Here is a 19,260-nt window from a genome sequence, read left to right on the forward strand (position 1 = left end):
CTCTACTGGGCTGATACTCTAGAAAAAGATCTTTCAGATATTCTGGTGCTGTGCCAGTGAGAGCTTTATAAACAAGCAGAAGGATCTTGAAATCTATTCTGAACTTGGCGGGCTAAGACTGGAGACAACCTCCTGCGTTCACCTCAACACAGTCCGATGCATTCTGCATGAGCAGGGACGCCATACAACTTGATTGAGTGGAGGAAAATCAGCGAAAACTTGAAACTTCCTAAAACATTAATGGTGTCAATTAATCTATAATGAGCCCCAATCCCTCCTCTGGACATTTCTAATGGCTTTTATGAATAATAGAACAATGATGTTGCCACACGACGTCTGAAGGAGTAGCTGTAATTACCCCCGGATTACAGAGCCGTCAAGTGAAACGGACCGCAAGGAAAACAGCTCGTCGCTCATCTTTACTAGGCACTTCAGACACACGTTCATCTCAATAACGGAACGCCACTGTCTGGTGGGATTCTCTCTGGGGGGAAGGCTGTGCATCCTCCAGACTGGGCCAACAGAGCAACACTTTCATGATGCTCATGCATCTGATTGTGTGAGGTGAATACAGAATCCGAATCCGAATCCGAATTGCTTTTATTAACATCCATACATACTTTTTTTACTGTAAACAAACATGTATTCTGTTTACGACGTGTTTTTGTTTTTCCCGAACTAGGAATATATCAAGAACTACAAGGTTAACATCTCCAACCTACCAGCGTAGACGACAGTGATCTATTAGACGCTGAAACAGAGAGACTTGGGTGTGTGTGTGGGTGTATATTGTAGCGGTGGTGGGAAGATGGATAGTGACTGGATTTGATACATTATAAACTATTCAATAGAGTTGCAGCACGACACAAGAGAGATACTTTGGCTCGGGCTAAAGCAGCAGACACTAGCTCCCAGTCTGGGGAGACTCTTTTGATGTTATCGGCACGATGCATCGGTAATGAAGGGGGCAACCCTGTGTGCTGTGCTTTATGCTGGTTGGTTTACCCCCATTCTGAAGTGAATGAGTCATGGCTCGATGTTTGACTGAAGCTCTGCCAGGCTATCACTCTGACGTTGGGGGAACTGACGAGGAGAAGAGGGTGAAAATCCACACAAGCGATGTGTTAGGCCCTGTAGTCTGAGGCGTAAGCTAGTCTGGTCCTCCTGTTGTGACTCAGCCATGCTACGTTTTGGGCGGGGTTGGAATCCCCTCTGGGACTGTATACGAAAAAGGTGTCACTCTATCTGAAAGTGGAGATGAAAGTGGATAAAAGTGTCTGCTAAACTGGCATAATATCTGAAAACAGAATGCCCTCCTCCTCCTGCATGTCTTGTTGTGCTAAGGGAGGAGGTGTGACAGAGGGAGGGAGAACATCCGTAGCTCGAGGGGGAAAGAGAGACGGTGGGGGACTGAGAAGCTTCCTACTCATCAACTTAATGAGGCGCGCTGAGACTGAGAGACCAAACACAGCAGATAGGCCGCTGTGGGATCGGCGAGGAAACAATGTACCCTCACGAGGGGCTTATGAAGGCTACATTAAGCATTTATAACATGTTTTCTAGTATCCCCGTTTGATACGTACATTTTAAATTGGGTGTATCATATCATCGTACTGTAATAGACAATAATACTTTTTAGCTGGTTCAATTCGACCATAACACGTTGCATTTTCCTGCAGTTTCTCGAGTTAAGAGTTGATTAGGAGCCTTAATGTTATCCTACAGCTGTTCACACATCGCCACTGTTCCCTCTCTGAACCGTCGAACGGCCGCACGCGCGCACGCACCCACACCCACACACACACCCACACCCACACACACACCCCCACACACACACACACACCCACACCCACACCCACACCCACACCCACACACCCACACACACCCACACACACCCACACACACACACACACCCACACCCACACCCACACCCACACCCACACCTACACCCACACCTACACCTACACCCCAGTGCCCCTGGACCTAGCCTAGCCTAGCCTGGTGTACAGATTCTTAACCACGTTACTATCAACAAGGGTCTAGGCTGCTTAGGTAAGCTACCTAGCTAACACTAGCGTACAGTACATGGTCTGGCTCCTCTAAGGCTACTGCGAGCCAGTTCAAGTCACTGGAAACGATGACCATTCGCACATGGATCCCTAAGAAGCCTAGAAGGCCTCCTGTGCTGTTGTCCTCATGTTGACAAGAGCACCGAGCAAACTTGAGTTCAATTGACTTTAATTCCTTCTTGCTCACAGTCCAAAAGAAAGTGAGATCCACACAGTTCTTAAGAACACTGTAATATAAAAGCAGGTGCATTAAAAGAGCTGTAGCTATGAAAAACAGGTTCAGCGGAAATAAATCCATATGCCATCGCTGGAGTGGTAAATGATATGCACAGCCAGACAGACTGTTTAGTATGGATAGGACGATGCTAATATTGACCACGGCTACGACGATATGAAAATGTGTGTCTCTGCAGAGGGAGCGGTGGGGTGAGCAGAGCCGTGCGTCAACAACATAATCTACTTGTCAACAAAGTAATTAATGAATCATCAAGGTAATTCGAGTGTCATCCGAAAAACACACAAACGTGAATGTATGTTCTACACTTGGAACCATCTAGAACGTGTCACAAACACTATTACACATATCTAATCATTATTTTTCTATCAATAAATAGTGTAGCCTACAAGGCAGGGAGTAACTCAACCCTCTTGAATAGTTTCTACCTCAGTTTGTATGGTGTGTTGAGTTAGCACAGGATTAAGATGTGGAAATGACAAATGAGGTATTCGATAGAAGAGTTGTTTTATTCATTTATTATTTATTTTGTATTTTGGTCAATCCCAGATAGGCTGTGACTTAAAGTTGTATGGCTTTGTAGATACACTGAGACAAAGTCTAAGTTCCAATCACTGAGGCATTGTGTTCTTGAAATTGCTAATGTTTTTTTCCCAAATAAGAGGATTATCTGTACAGTATAGTATACTGTACAGATATCTGTACAGTATAGTACCTATCTGTACCTATCTGTACAGTATAGTATAGTGGATAGTGTACATTTTATGTACTTTATTTATGTAAACCAGCTCCTTCCCTTCTTGTGTTTTTTTAAAGTTTTTTTTTTCTTTCCTAACACCAGGGGAGCCACCCCTCCTAAATTTCGTTGTTTGGTACCTGTACTATAGCAATGACAATAAAGACCATTCATTCATTCATTCATTCATTCATTATTGTGATGTGTACATTTTCAGAATGTGCTTGTACTATTTTGGACCAAAGTAAAACAAAGAAAACTATCTGAAGTTGTCGTTATTATTACGTTATTATGCCATGATTTTACCGGTCCGGCCCACTTGAGATAGATGTTCCTCCATGTGGCCCCCGAGCTAAGATGAGTTTGACATCCCTGATCTATACCGACAATATTACCCTTTCTTGCTTTTCATGAAATCTATTTATTTGTTGTATCACCAATAGCATGTCCAATATCAAGGTGTTAAACAATTAGGACAAGTCAGAGAACACGTCTATTAGAGGCGTGGCTAGATACATTCTGTTCGTCTCCCCTGTTTTCTCATGGGACTCCAGTGGAAAGGTCAGGAGTTCAAAGGTCGGGAGTCTTCATATCTGTGAAATCAGCAGCACTTAGAGGGACTGACACACACACACACACACGTACGCATGCATGAAAAAAAATACATGCATGAACACAGACACACACACACACACACACACACACACACACACAGACACACACAGACACACACACACACACACACACACACACACACACACACACACACACACACACACACACACACAGGTAGTAATGGAGCATCTTGGGAGCAGCTCTCTTTCACCCTCTGATCCAGTCATTACCCCTGATTAATGACAAATGGCCAGTCTGCTGGCACGTCCCAGCTCACAGCCACACAGCCACACAGCCACACACACACCCATACACGCACAGGCACACACACACACACACGTTACTGGGCGCACTCAATTTAGGAGTTAGCGTGTGAGGCATGCACCGATTACAGATGAGATTGGTCGAAAAATGTGACACAACATGAGCCTCTGTAGACAGAAAGAAGAAATTGAATAAATAAACCGAATACTGAAGTGGGGAATAAAAAGTCCAGTGTTTCAAACACAAGCCGACGGGCCTAATACTGTCGAGTGATTTCGTTTTTTTTTCTTCAGTTGAACTGAGGTTGAATCCAACTGTGACCCAAAAACCGAGGTATGAACTGAACCGTAGGCTTAATGAACCATTACACCCCTAACGCACGCACACACACACACACACACACACACACACACACACACACGCAAACACACACACGCAAACACACACAAACACACACACACACACACACCACTCTGACTTCAGTACCCATATCCTTCAGCATGCTGGCACCAGCTCACACACAGTTTCTCTCTCTCTGTTTCTCTCTCTCTCTCTGTTTCTCTCTCCCTCTCTCTCTGTCTGTCTGTCTGTCTGTCTGTCTCTCTCTCTTTCGCTCCCTCTCTCCCTCCCTCCCTCCCTCCCTCTCTCTCTCTCTCTCTCTCTCTCTCTCTCTCTCTCTCTCTCTCTCTCTCTCTCTCTCTCTCTCTCTCCGTCCCACACACACACACACACACACACACACACACACACACACGCCCTGTAGGCATCCCAGCATGCTGGCTCTAATAAACCTCATATTGTAGCATCCCAGTAATGTATGCAAAGGTCAGGGAGAGGGGAAGAGCCAGTCTTCTACAGTCCTCCCATGGGAAGTAATGAGGGGACAGGGTCCACAATGTTTCTATGTTTCTATTCAATGGAAGATCCATGATTAACCACAGGTATATTTCATTTACAACAATGTCATAGGACAAAACGTGAGGTTAGAATGATAAGGTTCTATCTCCGTTTAGAATGATAAGGTTCTATCTCCGTTTAGAATGATAAGGTTCTATCTCCGTTTAGAATGATAAGGTTCTATCTCCGTTTAGGGTAGTTCAGAGATATTGAGTGTCAAAGTTTTTACATTCCATTATGTTCTGTGAGATGGAACCTTTGTATTTTAGGAATTACTATCTCAAAAATGTCAACATTTGAAAAAATAACACCACACAGGCATTAATAAAATGGATCAGATTATGTAAAAAACTCAATTTTGACAAAAATGGAGATAGAACCTTATAATTCTAACGTCACGAAAATACATAATAACATAGATGTATACAGTATGTTACTGCTCACTAATCTACTGTAGAAACCCCGGGGGGTTGGTGTTCATTTAACTATTAGCATATCAAGTTTTGGCAAAGATTGATTATTGGTGTGTGTGAATGTGACAGGTATGAAAGTCTGGTTGAAGTGTGTGTCTTGTGTGTATGGAGGGTGTGAGAGTGAGCGTTTCAGATGTCAGTGTGGACTCTGTGTGTGGACTCTGTGTGTGTGTGTGTGTGTGTGTGTGTGTGTGTGTGTGTGTGTGTGTGTGTGTGTGCGTGTGTGTGTGCGTGCGTGTGTGTGTGTGTGTGTGTGTAGATTGTGTGAATATGACAGTCCTAGGGTCTGGTTATTGCCCTTGTTCTTCCTGCTGCCTGCCTAGCAGTGACAGATGTGTCTGGGGTGTGCTTTTTGCCCCGCAGCCCTTAACGGAAGTGGGACAGCAGATGGACAGGGGGGCGAGGAGGAGAGGAGGGGGAAGCTCCTCTCAATCAAAACATGGCCAAAACTGGAACCAGAAGAAGACCAGAACAGGGACTAGAACCGGGGCAGGCAGACAGAGTCATGCAGGGCTACGCAGGGTTCATGCAGCATTGGGCTGGGGTATGCCAGGGAGGGCAGACAGGGGCATGCTGGGAAGTGGAACAGCTGGGAGGAACAAGGGGACCAGCACGGTGGAGGTAGGAGGGGTAGAGTAGGGGCAGAAAAGGGGGCAGACAGGGGACACAGCCATGGGTTAACATTCTGTGAAATACGCCACGTCTACGTCAGGAGTAAACCAGGGGAAGGTACGGTGAACTACCCTAGTCTGGGGAGGAGCAGGGAGGGAGAAGTGGGGGACTGGAGCAGGAGTACAAAGCCCAGAGGAGCAGGGATGGAACCGGGCCGGGGCCAGGCAGGGCTGGGTAGTGGACACAGCCAAGGGCACAGTGAAATATTGTACGACATCCAGTCTGTCTGGGTCGTGGGTAAGACCAGGTAGAATCCACCTGTCTGGGTCAAGGGAGAGGGAGTCTGAGCCAGAATCCCCATCCTCCTCCAGACACATGCTCCTGTACACCACAAACTCCCAGTCACAACTGGACCTGGATGTTAATGTTTATCAAGAGCCCTCTTCTTTTTTTTTTAAGTACATTTTTCTGAGTGGGGCAGTCCCACTCATATTTTTCATTTTATTGACAGATACAGTAGAGATTTTAGACAGGAAGGATGGGTGAGAGAGAGAGGAGGGATGACATGCAGGATATGTCCCCGGCCGGAATCGAACCGGGGACCCTGCGGTTACATGGTCAATGCTTAACCAGCTACGCCACCTAAGCGCTCCTCATGGTCAACACTTAACCCGCTACGCCACCTAAGCGCCCAAGAGCCCTCTTCTGAATGAAGAGGGGAGATAAGAGTCTCCTCCTCTCCTGATTGGCCAGGTCTGTCTATTACACAAGTGCACACACATCAATGGAGGTAGAGGTAGAAGTCAGGGGACGGGTTGGGTTCATTGTAACGCAAACACACGTGTTTGATACCATTCCTCTATTCCATTCCATCCATTACGATGAGCCCGTCCTCTGAATCCTACCTCCGCCAGCCTCCACTGATAAAAAAAATTATAATTCTGATACACACAAAAACACTGAACATTTGTGACGGCAGCAGGTGAAAGGGGGAACAAGTCGGCAAGCGACCGAACGTTCAGACTTTTATTCAGAAAAATGCAAATAAATGTCAACATTGGAACAGGAATCAGTGATCAGGTTGTCATTATAAATTGAGCAAATGGAGAGGAACAAAACTGTTCAGGAATGTGAAAAAAATGTACAAAGTTGAATGGTGGAGAGGAAAAAGCACAGTCGATGTGTGTAGGGGGGGGGGGGCACATTAAAAAATCTCGCTTAGTCCCACAAAAGTCCTAGGGCCGGCCCTGGGCCCCAGATCTGACCCACATTTGTCGGCTGACTGGCCAGTGTTTTAGACCATAAACTATCCTTTCTTGTTCCCCAGGTATACACGGACATTGGAGAGATCAGGACTGAGATAAGGCTGAGAGTGTCTCAGTAATTATTTGCACTAAGAGTCTAAGTGTCTCTTCAACATTAAGAGGCCTGAGCTTAGGTCTGATTGGAGGAGACCACATTCACCCAATCACAGACCACATACCCAATCACAGACCACATACCCAATCACAGACCACGTACCCAATCACAGTGGGAAGAACAATTCAACTTCAATTAGAGGACGCAGCGGACCGACAGACAGCAGAGCATTCATCCATAGAGAGATAATTACATTGAGACAAAATTGGAAAGAGGATATGACCTTATGGGCCTTCTGTGTGTGTGCGTGTGTGTGCGTGTGCGTGTGTGTGCGTGTGTGTGTACGTGCATGTCGGTACTATCTGAGTGATTAAGTATTCATGTATGTGAATAGCACCCAAGCCATGTTTTTTAGAGTAGCTACATGATTGGTATTCCTGGAATAATTCTCATCCTCCTGCACATGCACATGCACGCGCACACGCACACACGCACACGCGCACACACACACACACACACACACACACACACACACAGGCGTGAAGGAGAGAGACAAGCTCATGTACACCATCTGCATGCATGAGCGTGGACACATACAGACACACACACACACACACACACACACACACATGATGGAGACACAGACAAGCTCATGGGCACCATCTGCATGCAGGAGTGTTCACACACACACAAACACACGCACACGCACACACACACGCACACACACACACACACACACACACGCACACACACACGCGCGCACACACACGCACACACACAGGCGTGAAGGAGACAGACAAGCTCATGGGCACCATCTGCATGCATGAGCATGGACACCCACAGACACAGACACACACACACACACACACACACACACAAACACACACACACACAGGCGTGAAGGAGAGAGACAAGCTCATGTACACCAACTGCATGCATGAGCGTGGACACATACAGACACACACACACACACACACACACACACACACAGACACAGACACAGACACAGACACAGACACAGACACAGACACAGACACAGACACACACACGCACACACACACACACACACACACACACACACACACACACACACACACACACACACACACACACACTGTGTGAATCGAATCAAATTTAACTCAAATTTAACTTAACTCAACAAAAGACAGGGTTATAGCAAGTAATTTACATGATCATTTTGTACATGATCATTTTGTACATTTACCAATCACCATTACAATTTAACTTCTTTGTATTCAGAATGGTGAAAAGCAATCAGTCTGAAGGAAGACCGCCTTAGTTCTGCCCGTGTTAAGTTGCCAGAGGGTCCTCTTAAAATAACTGCACCGTGTGTGTGCTTCACCAGATTTGGTCTTGTCAAAGAGACACTTCCACATCTGAACCTCCTGATTGTTAGGCTCAACTGACATCAACTATGTTTGGCTCGAAGTAACTCTAATGCAGTTAAGTCAATGCGGTGTATGATATTGGACTGATATTGTGATAGTGTTCATCTAACTGTATGAACAACATAAATCAGATTTGGAAAGATAATGTGATAGATTAAAGGAATTAAAGTAGCCTAATGTAATGTAAAGTAATTAAATAGTCCTTCCAATGTACGGTAAGCATCCTCTTTACATACTGAAGGCTACCACTATTTCTGTTTATCTTCTTTTCAAAAACATCATACTGGATGAGTTAGAGACCCGGACTAGGCGGCTTGTTCATGAATTATTGGTTTAATGCATTTCATGGCATAGGAGCAAAAGGGTGCATCTAGTTTCCTTTATTATTTCTTTGAGTCTATTCTGGCCATAGAGATGTTTCATAATGGTGGCACAGCAGGTGTCCACCGCTGAAAAGAATCGTTCCTCTTCAGACATTATACATCGATCACAGACATTATACATGGAGCGCAGACATTACACATAGATCCATCAACATGACCAATGCAATTATAGCTCTACTACATCAATACCACCTCAGCGATTAAAGTGTATAAAGGAGAGAAATCACAGTGTGAAACCCAGTAAGAAACCCTTCCAACACAAGTAGATGGGGATGGACCGGTCACACCCTCAGTCAACACTACTGTATGATGATGAGAGTGCAGCCAATACTTCACTAAGAATCCATAAAGATTTCACACTTGACTAAGAACTTTTCTGTAACTCAAAGACATTAGCCAGGTATTTAGAAATAGGCAAAAAGGTAAAAAATATTAGTCACATAACAATGACCTAGTAAACCTTTTAATGTTTTGGGTTGAATTGAAGCAAGCATCGCCACATAGTATGTGGTACAATTACGTGTTTAATATTTTGTAGTAGGCCTAAGGCAGAGAGTTTGAATCCAATTTGTTAGTCCATAATTATGTAGTGAATACTAGGAAAGTACCAGTGGAAACAGGATTGTAAATCAAAACATACTGGTCCGGAACTAACATCAAACATCTACAGTATGGATGGTAACTGCATAGCTGTGTATGGTAGGGCTATGGTCCTTTAGTATTACATATCTACAGTATGCACGGTACCATTGCTGACAGTTGCCTGTCCTTGAGCGTTACAGAGTACAAACCAAACCACAGACCAGAGTTCATCATCACTATGTTTATGTTTGGCCAGTTGTCATGGTCGCTGGCATTGCATTGGCTTGCTATGACTGAAACAGAACAAAGGTCGGGAGGTCACAAACAGTCCCCAAACAGTGCTGTGACCAATCACAGCAAAGCCGGGTAAGCATTCAGCATATCCATCTGTTCTGCTAACCCACATAACAATAGCTGTATACCGAGTTATACACTTACAGCCTACACACTGCTCAAAACTGCCTCCACCCCCTTCAAAGGGGGGCATTTATAGGGGGCATTGGTGTACTTCCATACTTCCAAGGCAGACAAGAGCTTTTAGGGCCTTTTTGTTGGCTAATCAATGCATTTGAATGGGAAACTGTGGACCCGCCCCCATGCTTTCAAATCATCAGGTTTGCTGATGCAACAGTGGAGTTAGGAGTCGTCCAGGAGTGTGTGGGGCTGAAATTACTGTTTCATGTAGATGCCAGGGAAAGACATCGGGAAATATGTACTGTATATGGTCCTTGGAACTTTGTTCTGTGTATAGATTATTGGTCCAGCGAAGGTTCCTATTGAGGATATGGAAAGGAGAAGCACCAATGCCACACCTACTTACGGATGTATACATACTGTACATACATACATACATACATACATACATACATACATACATACATACATACATACATACACAGGATGGCGGTGCTAGCACTAAATGGATAGCACTAGCAATAATGGTGGTCTACTAATGGTTTAATGGTGCCTATTGTAGTTGTGCTTCAGCTTGAATTTAAATAATGAATCATTATGTTTATTATGATGATCCTTAGGTTGTTTTGGTGGCCCCTCCCTCTGGGCACATTGCGTGATGCGCGTGTAGGCTACATAGCGGCGGCCCTGCATACAGACATGAATCCATGTGTTTCAATAGCGTGGTGGAGTGATGACTGTCATGAGCGGACACAGTAAACTCACCCACGGAGATACTGTGTCACCACATCCGTAACATTACATAAGACTTTCATTCATAGCCTGTATGGCAACAGGTGCCGACAGATCACACTGTCCAATACTACTTTAAGGAGAGAAAATGCGGGGAATAGAGGAACAGCTATTGGGACGCATATCAAGAGTTGTTTCTGACAGAGTTTGGCTCTGAGGCCAACCTTCGGTTCAGTGATGGTTTGCATGTGCAACTGGGCCGAGACATCAGTGCAATGCCACGCGCCAATTGAAGGGTTTCATCTGGATTCTTTGAGATTAAACAACATTTTTTATTTGATTTAAATGACTGGTTAATTAGAGCGACTGATACTATAGCGCTTAACGTTCTACATTTCAAACTATATGAGACATTAAATGTCAGCAAAGAAAACGTGAACTTTCTTAGCTTGACCTGGGGGGTATTTCACGTACGTCGTTGATAACTAAATCAGCGATTAATTGAAAAAGCCTGATTAGAGGTAATGTCGACCGTGATTGAAGACTCAAGTCATTCCAATAACACAATTAGAGCCTTGTCTCGTCAACGCTAACTCTGTTCAGGCTTGGAAATGCTCGCTTTTGAGTAATAAGCAGCCCAGAACAGCAGATTGTTGAAAAGAAGATACTATGACTGGAAAATTAGAGCACAGCGCTGTGTCCCTTGCAACACAGGAACACGCCCTGCTGAGGGAGCTTTATGAAGATGAAAAATAAGAAGTAATCCCCAAACAGGGCAATACTGCCTCAATTAACGAGGCGAGGGAAATGGCTTGGCAAAAAATTGCTGACAGATTAAATGCGTTATACTAAAATGTTATACTAGCCCCTACTTATTGTTTTATTTTCATTTTTGAATAAATGAACATTCACTACTGTGTTTATATTATCAGCAGGCTACACAATATTAGATCGTCAGGATGGCAGAGTGGTAGGCCTATAAGGCATTGCATTCAGATGACACTGTCCTTTTAAGGCGTGGGTTCGAATCCCGCTTCTGACATTTCTGCACTTTTTACTGCATCTCGTTGTCTGATATTTGTACTCTGCAATAACAATAAAGTTGAATCTAATCTAGTCTAAAGATGTATGTTTAAAATGATGGTGTAAGCTAATTTATGAGAACTGACATAACTACAATGGTGTTTGAAGCTAATCATTAGTAGTAATGATGTTCTTCTAACATTGTAACTGCCAATGGCCCCTGGATTTGGCATAGATTATTATTTCTTATGATCACTGATGGGTAGATGATTCACTTAGTTAGACAATTTGTTGTATTTGTTGTAAATCGATGAAGGACGAAGGCTTCTGTTAAATGCCAACAGTGCACCACTCTCTCCTGACGCAAGGATCGAACCAGCGACCTTCTGATTGCTAGCCAGCTGCTTTAACCTCTGCACCAGACACACCGCTCTGCTGTTAATGATGCAAGCTGACATACCTATCTATCTACACCTCTTTCTCTATCTATCTTACTATGTAAATGGTAAATGGACTGCACTTATATAGCGCCTTTTTGCTGCTCCAAAGCGCTTTACAACGGCCTCTCATTCACCCATTCATTCACACACCAATGGCGGCAAGCTGCCATGCAAGGCGCTGGCCCGCTCACTGGGAGCAATTTTTGGGTTCAGTGTCTTGCCCAAGGACACTTCGACATGTGGCCAGCCGGGGCTCGAACCGCTGATCTGCCAACCTTGTGATCATTAGACGGCGGCTCTACCTCCTGCGCCCCAACGTATGTATCCAACTATAGATTGGCTTTTGAAGACAGTGAATGTGGTCATTGTCTTAACTTGTTTATTTTCATGAATACGTTCTTTGGAACTTAGGTAAAACGTAAATTCATGCTTTGTCACATTTGTCACTAATCAATGTTTGTCACATTAGGTCGGACCTAATGTTTCCAAAAAAGACACTTGACAGAACTGCCTTTGGGGACTTTGTTTCCACCTGTTAGACATTTTTTGACAGGCATCTAACTTAATCTTGACAGTTAGGCCTAATTAGTTCTGAGGCATAAGTTGCCACAGTAACTCAACAGTTTGTTTTAGCCACATTGAGGGAACAGAACTCGGAATTAAACTATCGCGATGTCTCAAAACAAGCCTGGATTTTCCTTTAGCGGCGTTCATGGAATACACCCCAGACAGTTATCATCAGCATGGCAAAACCCCCCGTGATTTTACACACGGGACTATTTTGATACTTGTTTTGGTAGACGCAGTTATCTCTAAATTCGTGATCTTAGAATTATAAGGTTCTATCTCCGTTTAGAATGATAAGGTTCTATCTCCGTTTAGAATGATAAGGTTCTATCTCCGTTTAGAATGAGAGGGTTCTATCTCCGTTTAGGGCAGTTCAGAGATATTGAGCGTCAAAGTTGTTACATTCCATTATGTTTTATGAGATGGAACCTTTGTATTTTATGAATTACTAACTCAAAAATGTCAACATTTTAAAAAATAACACCACACAGGCATTAATAAACACCTAATGGATCAGATTATGTAAAAAAAAATATCTAAATTTTGACAAAAATTGAGATCCTAGAACCTTATAATTCTAACGTCACGAATTGGTGAACCTTCAAAGGAGTAGTGGTTATTATAGAGAGAATAAAATGTAACGGTAACACTCACCTAATAATGTCATCGTTGTGGCCCAGATAGAACTTCTGAGTGTGTTCTCTGGTGTTGTAGACCACCCCGACCCCGGCCACGAAGTAGACCACCTCTTTCCCCGAGGTGTAGTACAGGTTGTTCCGGCACTGGTGACCCCGGTAACCGTAGATCCACTCCAACCTCAGTTGGCACCTCGGAGCAGTCCGGTCCGCCATGATATCAATTTGACAACTCTTGAGCTTAGAATTAGAAGGTTCTATCTCCGTTTAGGGCAGTTCAGAGATATTGAGCGTCAAAGTTTTTACATTCCATTATGTTCTGTGAGATGGATCCTTTGTATTTTATGAAGTAACTAACTCAAAAATGTCAACATTTTAAAAATAACACCACACAGGCATTAATAAACACCTAATGGATCAGATTATGTAAAAAAACTAAATTTAGACAAAAATGGAGATAGAACCTTATAATTCTAACGTCACGAACTTGTTTGTTTTGTGAATTATTCCACCCAGACGTCAGGCTACACGTTGAACGTTGACATACATGAATGTTGCAGGCTAAAAGCTTTATGAGAAGTGCACTAGTGAAATTAGAACAATTCTAATTCTAACAGCTGACATGTTTTCCCCCTATCCCTATAATGAACAGCTTAATTCCCCCTGCTTCCCACTAGAACAGATGTGCGTTTACACATCGCGTTTACAGTAGACACCCAGTATGGATGCAACACCCGTTCTGAAAGCCATTCATAATGTATATTGCCTTAATTGTGTAAAAAGATGTGATATGTTTGTGAATTGTTACAAGTCACTCCTATTATAGAATGCGGATGAATTCACTTTCCCCAAATACAAATATGTGTTTATTCTTACCATAATATGAATATTATTCACCCGATCTCTTTCTAAAGTTCTCGTATTCCAATAAATCATAATTCGATTGCAATTCACTCGCCAAATTAAAAAAGAAAAAATGTCAAATGAACACGACTGGTTCAGGCTACAGGATTCGGGCTGCTGCACGAAATATAATCCGGTCCACTAATCCTCAACCGTGGAAATCCTCAATCAGCCTCAACCATAGTTACTACGGTTTCTATATATTCCTCCTAGACAACCCAACAACCCAAACACCTCAAATCAAACAAACACACACACAGACACACAGAAAATAGGCCGAATTAAATCAATAAATCGAGCTTCCATTCACAAATCTGGTGTTAGTAAATCCGAGATCAGAGTCGTTGTCTTGTCTACAGTTGATGAAGAAATTACGGATTTTCCACGGAGGAATCACTCCCGATCAGAGAGCGCAACCTGTCCACAGCTGGTTCACCGCTGTCAGCTACTGTAAGCAGACGCCCCGAAAAGACGCCCCCAAAAGACGCCCCAAAAAGACGCCCCGAAAATGCAAAATTCTCCCTGCTAACTTCCATGCAGAGGCAAACACTCCACCTGCTTCCAAACACAGCCTCTTCTCACCGATGCTCCACTCCACGGCATCCCCTGCATCTCAAATGGATGGATCAGATATAAGAGGTATAAGTCAAGAGAGAGGGATTCCGGTAACCGGGTCTTATGAAACGCTCCTCGGTCTTATTATAAGGCAAGGCGGTGCCTATAATAACCCTATGATAGGGTGAAAAAGCAGGAGCTGAATTCTAAGCTCTGTGTTATTCATTGGATATCAATATTAATGCACTAACGTAATGGAGAGTCCCCCCCCCCATCAAGTATTTCAGCGTAATATTATTTCAGAATAGCCCCCTCTCTCTGTTTACGCAGAGATGGTAACCACCACGACGCACTCATAACCACCCCCTTTCGCTGAGCGCCGACGTTGAGCGGCTAAGTTGCAAGGGCTTATGGGCATTGGTGTTTTTATGCCATCGGTAACCCCCCTGTTATTGGTCCAACCCCCTTGAAAACTACAATTACCAGTAGGCAAATATGTAGCGCTGTCCAAGGTGCTGAAGACCTAGGGAAAATAGACGGGTGTCGAAACAGGAATGGCAGCTGCATGCATGAATGAATGAATGAATGAATGAATGAATGAATGAATGAATGAATGAATGAATGAATGAATGAATGAATGAATGAATGGTCTTTATTGTCATTGATATAGTACAGGTACCATACAACGAAATTTGGGAGGGGGGGCTCCCCTGGTGCTAGGAAAAAAACTAAAAACAAGAAGGGAAAAGAGCTGGTTTACATAAATAAAGGCTATGTACACTATCCACTATACTATACTATGCAGCAGTCAGCATGGATAGTTGTTGGATTATCCTGTTGTCTCTCAAATCAAAAAATGTCTTCCCATTGAAAGCCCATCGCTGCGTGACACTTGAATTTAGATTAAGAATCATTGCAGTTAGATTAAGTAGGCTGTGGGGGAGGTGGGGGGGCGGGGGGTGATTATGATTGAGTCATATAATAGGCCTATGATCAGATAAAGTCATTATACTATTATCCAATACATTGCATATAAGCAATTTGTTGTGCTTGGTAACAAGTTGGGAAAATAGGCATTACAAATTAAATTCATGGCATTGAATCCAGACATTGAAACCAAACTAAATAGTAATTCAACCTGTCAAGATTAGAAGAAACATGATTTATTCAGTCTGAGAGACAGTTAAACCAAACAGGGGAGAGACTCCACCAAACTATCACGTGATATCGCCGACAACCTCATCTCACACAGATGCATTTGAGAACTTAGTGTCAAAGCTCAGAACTGATACTGTACATAGGGCGGCTGTGGCTCAGGATAGAGCTGCCGTCTAATGATGGCGAGGTCTGCGAGTTCGTCAGTTTGATCCCCGGTTGGCCACATGTTGTGGTGTCCTTGGGCAAGACACTGAACTCCAAATTGCTCCCAATGAGCGGGCCCGGCGTGGTAGCTTGCCGCCATTGGTGTGTGATTGGGTGAATGAGAGGCCATTGTGAAGCGCTTTGGAATAAGGCGCTATGTAAGCGCAGTGCCAGGAATCTAGATTAATCCATAAATCTATTTGCATAGCAGAGGTAATTTGGAATCACGCTCTTGTGATGAGGTAGCCCGGCCTGAGACCTGAAACTGCAAGTGTTGCCCTCAAGCTTTGAGGATGTCTTCCATGTGAGACTTGGGTTCAAACCCTTCACAGTATGAAACATGCTACAGACATAATACACATTACAATTTATGATTAAAAAAAAATCAGAATCATTGAATTTGTATATAATCAAATGCTAATTATTTTACAGTATATTTTAATGGGCTACTGTCATTTGGGTTGAAAACATTTTACATCTATAGAAGTAAAGATCTTTATTTTTCTGTAATATCTTCGCATTCCTCCTCTCTGAGTATGAAAATAGAACAGGAGGCGTTCTAGAACCAGAACTCTTGGAACCAATGGAACTGTAGCCTTGCGTTCGGAGAGGCTCAATGCTAAGTAGAGCATGTCATGGCCAGCCCCTTCGTACAGTACGCGACTGGAGGGGAATGAGGAGCCGGTGTAATGTGCCATAAACATTCTTACAGTACATACAGGGCATCCTGCAGGGTTCTCTGATGGTTGCATGACGCATGTGCGAATGCAAAGAGTTGGCTCTTTGAGTTAATTTTAGCGTAAATCTTGCTTTTTTCCATGTTAAGAGTTGTGCTCACGAAGACTTTAACTGCTAACTCAGTTTGACATTTGTAATAGCCCCACAGTACTTATACTTACCATTACATTTGGTTAGATGGAGGCTAGAGCTTCAACTATAAAATCTGGATCGGCCTGTGCTTGAGCGTGTCTCACATCTGCCTGTGTTTTAGCCTGGTCCCAGATCTGCCCGTGTTTTAGCCTGGTCCCAGATCTGCCTGTGTTTTAGCCTGGTCTCAGATGTGCCTGTGTTTTAGCCTGGTCCCAGATCTCCTGTGTTTTAGCCTGGTCCCAGATCTGTTGTGTTTTAGCCTGGTCTCAGATCTGCCTGTGTTTTAGCCTGGTCCCAGATCTGTTGTGTTTTAGCCTGGTCTCAGATCTGCCTGTGTTTTAGCCTGGTCCCAGATCTGTTGTGTTTTAGCCTGGTCTCAGATCTGCCTGTGTTTTAGCCTGGTCTCAGATCTGCCTGTGTTTTAGCCTGGTCCCAGATATCCTGTGTTAAAGCCTGGTCCCAGATCTGGGTATGCTTAAGCCATGACAACAAGAGTCAGAAGAGCTGAGAAAAGCACACATAGACCTAGCATCTACTCTAGCACCCTACCTATCCTGACAATGGCGACTACTTAAACTTTATATCCATAGATACATTATATCCACACATTGTAAGTGGCAGGGTTTGAATCAGGGACTTCTCCCACGGCTATACCAAGTACTGTTATGATGTGATATGAGGCCTATATCTGGGCTTAGAAGCCACAGGCCGGGGCGCTTAGGTGGCGTAGTGGGTTAAGCGCTGACCATGTAACCGCAGGGTCCCCGGTTCGATTCCAGCCGGGGACATATCCTGCATGTCATTCCTCCTCTCTCTCTCACCCATCCTTCCTGTCATAATCTATACTGTATCTGTCATTAAAAAGAAAAATATGAGTGGGACTGCCCCACGTCACAGGCCTTCAGGGCTGCATGCAGGTCTCAAATACGAGAGCGTGATTTCAAATCACCACCATTATACAACTCTGTTTGTGTGTCACTACCCCACCAACTCCACCATAGCAACAGAGTAGGTTGCTGTACCAGTGCCAGTCCTGGTCTAACCACGTTAGCTGCATGTTGTTGTCATGGTGCTGGCTGACACAACACTTGGGACCAGACATTAATGTAATACTTTCTCAAGGTTAATAATATGACTGAGTGGCTAAAGATAACTTTTTTTTATACAATAATGCATTTGCATAGCAATATACTCTTCTATCCAGAACTGGCAGATTGAAAGGTGAAATGTATTTTTGACATTATAACCAACCCACAAAACTGCTCGAATTGATATGCTGTCAAAACATGACATGAAATGTATACACGACGTGAAGGTATTGTATGGGCATGAAGTTATGAACATGAAGCTAGGCATACTTCACTTATTAACTCTTGCCTGGGGAGCTAAAAAGGTGATCTAGTCTGTAGCAGGGGAAGGAGAATTAGGTTTTTGACCTACCCCAGAAACCCCAATGTCTGGACCGATCACTTAGGGAGACTACTAGGAGACTAATGTCTGGTACTGGATGTCCTTGTGTAAAGGGCAGATTCTGTACTGTCTGTTTGCCAGTGCTCTTGCGCCCCCTTGGGGTAGAAATACTGAAGGCCCATCACTGCTTTCACAGATGAAATAATGAAATCCTTCTTATATGTCTTGTGGCCTTGAAGTTCTCCCATTGTAAACTGAATTCCAAATCAACCCCTAGCCCCTAGCCTCTTTTTAGTTTTTTTCTTTTTTTGTTATGATCTCACCTTTGTGGATTAATAAAGTACTGTGTTACCATGTTATAGCTTATCTGTGTTTTGATCTGTGATACAGTGTTTGTCCTTTCTTTGTATGTCTTGTTTACCTGTCTTCAGATTAAAATTCAGATTCAGATTCAATTTAATTGTCATTGGCATAGTACAAGTACAGTGACAACGAAATGCATTTGGCCACGAAAGTTTGTCCCTTCTCACTCTCCGTCTCACTCTCCGCAGGATTCAGCGATTGCAAAACGGAGGGATTAGACTCAAGCCAACCGTTGAGTACTGATCTGATGACTTGTAGATCTGCGAATGTGCGCAGCTACGCCGCAACCAAGAAGAAAGAGGCTCACTGGAGAGAACTGCCGATTCTCGCTGTGAGAGAGAGCCAAACCAAA

At 43.7% G+C, this 19,260-nt stretch overlaps 1 protein-coding gene across 1 annotated transcript in view; it reads right to left on the reverse strand.

Moving 5' to 3' along the window:
- The window catches only part of eml6 (EMAP like 6), a gene marked incomplete at both ends in the record, with an annotated part of 87,773 nt that extends 74,112 nt beyond the window's left edge, over positions 1-13,661 (reverse strand). The window contains one exon of the mRNA XM_080549351.1: positions 13,465-13,661. Within this exon, the coding sequence (XP_080405477.1) occupies positions 13,465-13,661 (197 nt within the window). The remainder of the gene's footprint in view (positions 1-13,464) is intronic.
- Between the last annotated feature and the right edge of the window lie 5,599 nt (positions 13,662-19,260).

The sequence above is a fragment of the Nansenia antarctica genome, assembly GCF_963989245.1.
Source record: "Nansenia antarctica genome assembly, chromosome: 19".
Classification (NCBI taxonomy): domain Eukaryota; kingdom Metazoa; phylum Chordata; class Actinopteri; order Argentiniformes; family Microstomatidae; genus Nansenia; species Nansenia antarctica.